Below are 3,550 nucleotides of genomic sequence, written 5' to 3'. Positions count from 1 at the left end.
CCTTGATGGTGGACTTCACGAAGCAGAAATTCGTAAAAGTACTTGTTGTGTCATGCATTTATTCAAAGTGGACTATATACATAAATCATAGACCAAATTCATGGTTCTTTTCTGCAAGTAAGCTTATTGTCAACTCAGGATCTCGGCGTTTTCATGTTCTTCCTACCCCCATTTTCTTGAATTAAAAATTATACAATACATAAACCAAGCAGTTCGATATACACTAAACTAACAAATGAAAAAACACCAGTAAAAACCAAGTTTTGTTTGAGCAAAGAAAATATATCTGTTGATCAAACGATACAGTCATACCGACAATCAAACTAGTTCGATGAAACTGTCCCGGAGTTATGTACAAACACATGTAAAAATACGAATGTATGTAAATGGGCATACATATGTATATGTACGTATACTAGAGCATATATATATGGTCTAATTAAGTTACAAGAAGCAAACACGGCATAACACACAATAATTCAAGCTCTTTGAAATTAAATACTAAGATAGCACATGCATGATGGGGTCCTCGAAAAATAGTTCAGGCCAATAAGATTGGGGTCCTCCTCCATAGCTAGAAGTGCTGCTGCTAGCATCTCCTGGATTGTTAGCTAATGTACCTATTGCATTCGGAGGAATAGATGGAATAGTCCAGGAAGAGTCATGATCAACCGTGTGATCCCCTTGACTTACCATTCCAAAGTTAGTACCTTGACCCATCTCACTATTCAAACATGATTGAGAACTGAAAGAGACTTGTGGGTCTATAAGCTGAGGTAGCACGTTTGGGTGGTGGAGTGGTTGAGAACTAGCAATGCCATGTGAAAATGAGGCAGGAGCATCTGGTTGCAACATGACTGGATTCTCTTTCACATTGGAGATTGAGTTTAACAAAGTGAAAGGTTCAATGTTGTTTGTGGTGGCATTTTGATCATAGTGGTTGGAGCTTAAGGAGTTTGAGGATTGGATTAGATAATGAAGGTATTGAAGCTTTGCCAACTGGACTGCCTCTGCTTGCAACATCATAGCATGTTCATCCAACGACTGATGATCCATAAGGTCTGTCATGTTGGCCAAAGCTAGCAGATAGGGCAAGCTGGAAACAAGGTCAGTTCTGGGTTGGTGAGTCATTGGATCAAAACCCATCTGAATCAACTTTTTCTTTAAATGAGTATTCCAGAAATTCTTTATCTCATTATCCGTTCTGCCAGGAAGGTGGGTTGCAATTGCTGACCATCTGATAAAGAAGCATGTTCATATAGAGCTCAGTATTCGTTATAAAATTTCATTTAAAGAAATAAAATACAAAAAGATTAGGAATCCAAAAATAAGAAGGAAAAAAGTCATAACAGCAGAAATAACGAGAAGACGAGGAGTAGGTTAAATTTGCATGGAAAACTGGAGGAAGAAAAAGAGAAGTGTGGCAAGGAAAGTACTTGTTTCCAAGGATAGAATGGAGATGCAGAATTGTTTGCTCCTCTTCTTGAGAAAATTTTCCCCTCTTGATATCAGGCCTTAAATAGTTGGTCCACCTTAGCCTACAACTTTTTCCACATCTGTTCAGACCTGCAAGAATTGCAAGAAAGAAAAATGAATGAGAAAACTAACATTGAAAAGAGAGAAAAGAACTGGTTCAAAGGTAGAAATTTACGTACCGGCTAGCTTAGGGAGGGCTCTCCAGCTTCCATGGCCATGTTTCTCAATGTGCTGAACCAGCTTTTGATCTTCTTCGGGAGTCCAGGGACCTTTCTTAAGGCCATTCTCGTCGCAGCATGGAGATCTTCCCATATTCTGCGCTATACTTAGATTGATCAAAAACTATTATTATCCTTTACTCCTCGTTAACTACCAAATTAACCTCGGCCTTCTGCACACTACTTATATAACCATTATATTCTTATCGCTTTCTTCTCATCCTTAATTATATGTAATATTAAATAACATTTCACAGTCTTTACAACTTTGCCCTTCAAGCTATTTAATTAGCCACATTACTAATGCTTAACATTTTAAATGTGTTGATATGCAATATCATTATAAGAAAATTTATATTAATAATCAAACAAAGTTATAATCAGTATAACTTTAATTATAGTTATTTTTAAAATTAAAGAATTTTATGATATAATAATGATTAAATGATAGTAAGAAAATTGTTTATACTTTTAGAGTATATGTTATTTTATCGTATATTTAAGTAGTACTTCCAAGTGGTGGTACTTTTTGTATTTGAATTAATTAAATGAACTATTAACTAATCCAATGATATTTTATTAGTAAAAATATACTATTTTACAAAATTCACTTTACAAATATTTTTTATTTAGTTTTTTACGCATACGTAGACATGCTGAAGAACTCGATCAATTTCTTCAGATGCTATGAGTAATTAAAAATAATCTTTTTCCTGTTAATCACTTGAACAATTCTTGTTTCCTTCAGCGGGTTCCCTCTAGTATAAATTTCGAAATTGAATAAAATATGATACTCAAACCAAACAATGAGGAGAATTTGGTAATTATGAACTAAACTTGTTTTAGTTTCAACTAAGTGATTACTAATATGGCACTAAAGTGTTCCTAAAAGGACTAGGTTCCAAATTAGATTACGTACCACGTGGCGAATGAGTGCTTGTCGGAGGAACCCCTCCCATGCACGCAAAGAGGAGGCTGCTCCCTCTTTCGTCATCGTTTGCATGGCACCCATAGACTCACGTCCTCTCTTCTTGGATTTCATGCTCCTTAAACAAATCATTAACTCAACCACAATACCTAAAAAAAAAAAAAAAAAAATCTACCAATGATGTATATTACTATTAATCTAACTATGTATACCCTACATAATATGTATTCCTACGACTAGTTCTGTAGGCAGACATTAAAAAAGTTATTTTTTTTATATATATCACTGATTGAGATTAATTTATTTAAATTGATGATTGAATCCTCCTCTCCCTAATAAATACACATGAGGTGTGCGCTCTTTCTTCTCAACATTATTATATAGTTTAAATAATATTTAATGATTGTATGTTATAATTTTCTTTTTCACAATAGAAGATGTTTTCAACTTTTTTAAGTTATTTAATTTATTAATTAAAAAATAAACAAGTTTACATTCATATAAAATCGTGTATAAAGTTTCTCTCGTGTTATTCAGCACTACGAATAATGTGTGGCCATCTATTTATAGGACAACCCTTGTTCAAGTTATTTAGGTTGAGGATTGAGTTCACATATATAGGTTGAGGATAACCATATAAATAAATGTATGAGGACAATATACACTCGTTTAATCCTAATTAAGAAAAATAAAATAAAATCCTCCACAATGCAATGTTATAGAGGTCCATCATTTCTTGTATACCATTTAATAAACATTAGATTGAAAAATCTAACTTATGAAAATATACCATGCAATTAAAATTAATTTTTCTTTATATTTTTTACTTACATATTTCATAAGAGACAAGTTTATTTAATAGGCAATTTTTAATTTGATCTCTGAACAGTTTATTTACGATTTTATAGTTGAATTTATTTTTAAATTT

The 3,550-nt window shown here is 32.9% G+C and overlaps 1 protein-coding gene across 1 annotated transcript; it reads right to left on the bottom strand.

Moving 5' to 3' along the window:
* Positions 1 to 314: 314 nt before the first annotated feature.
* On the bottom strand, positions 315 to 1,827 carry MYB93 (myb domain protein 93). The gene is made up of 3 exons (XM_047304135.2): positions 1,656 to 1,827; positions 1,437 to 1,566; positions 315 to 1,237 (listed from the first exon to the last, which is right to left on the bottom strand). Exons 1-3 carry the CDS (start codon positions 1,786 to 1,788, stop codon positions 502 to 504), a joined length of 999 nt encoding a protein of 332 aa, XP_047160091.2. The 5' UTR covers positions 1,789 to 1,827; the 3' UTR covers positions 315 to 501.
* Positions 1,828 to 3,550: the final 1,723 nt, after the last annotated feature.

Source organism: Vigna umbellata, chromosome 2 (assembly GCF_029865625.1).
Source record: "Vigna umbellata cultivar VRB3 chromosome 2, Vumbellata_1.0, whole genome shotgun sequence".
NCBI classification, from domain to species: Eukaryota; Viridiplantae; Streptophyta; class Magnoliopsida; order Fabales; family Fabaceae; genus Vigna; species Vigna umbellata.
The sequence above is the reverse complement of the archived record's forward strand: the minus strand, read 5'-3'. Positions and strand labels throughout refer to the sequence as shown.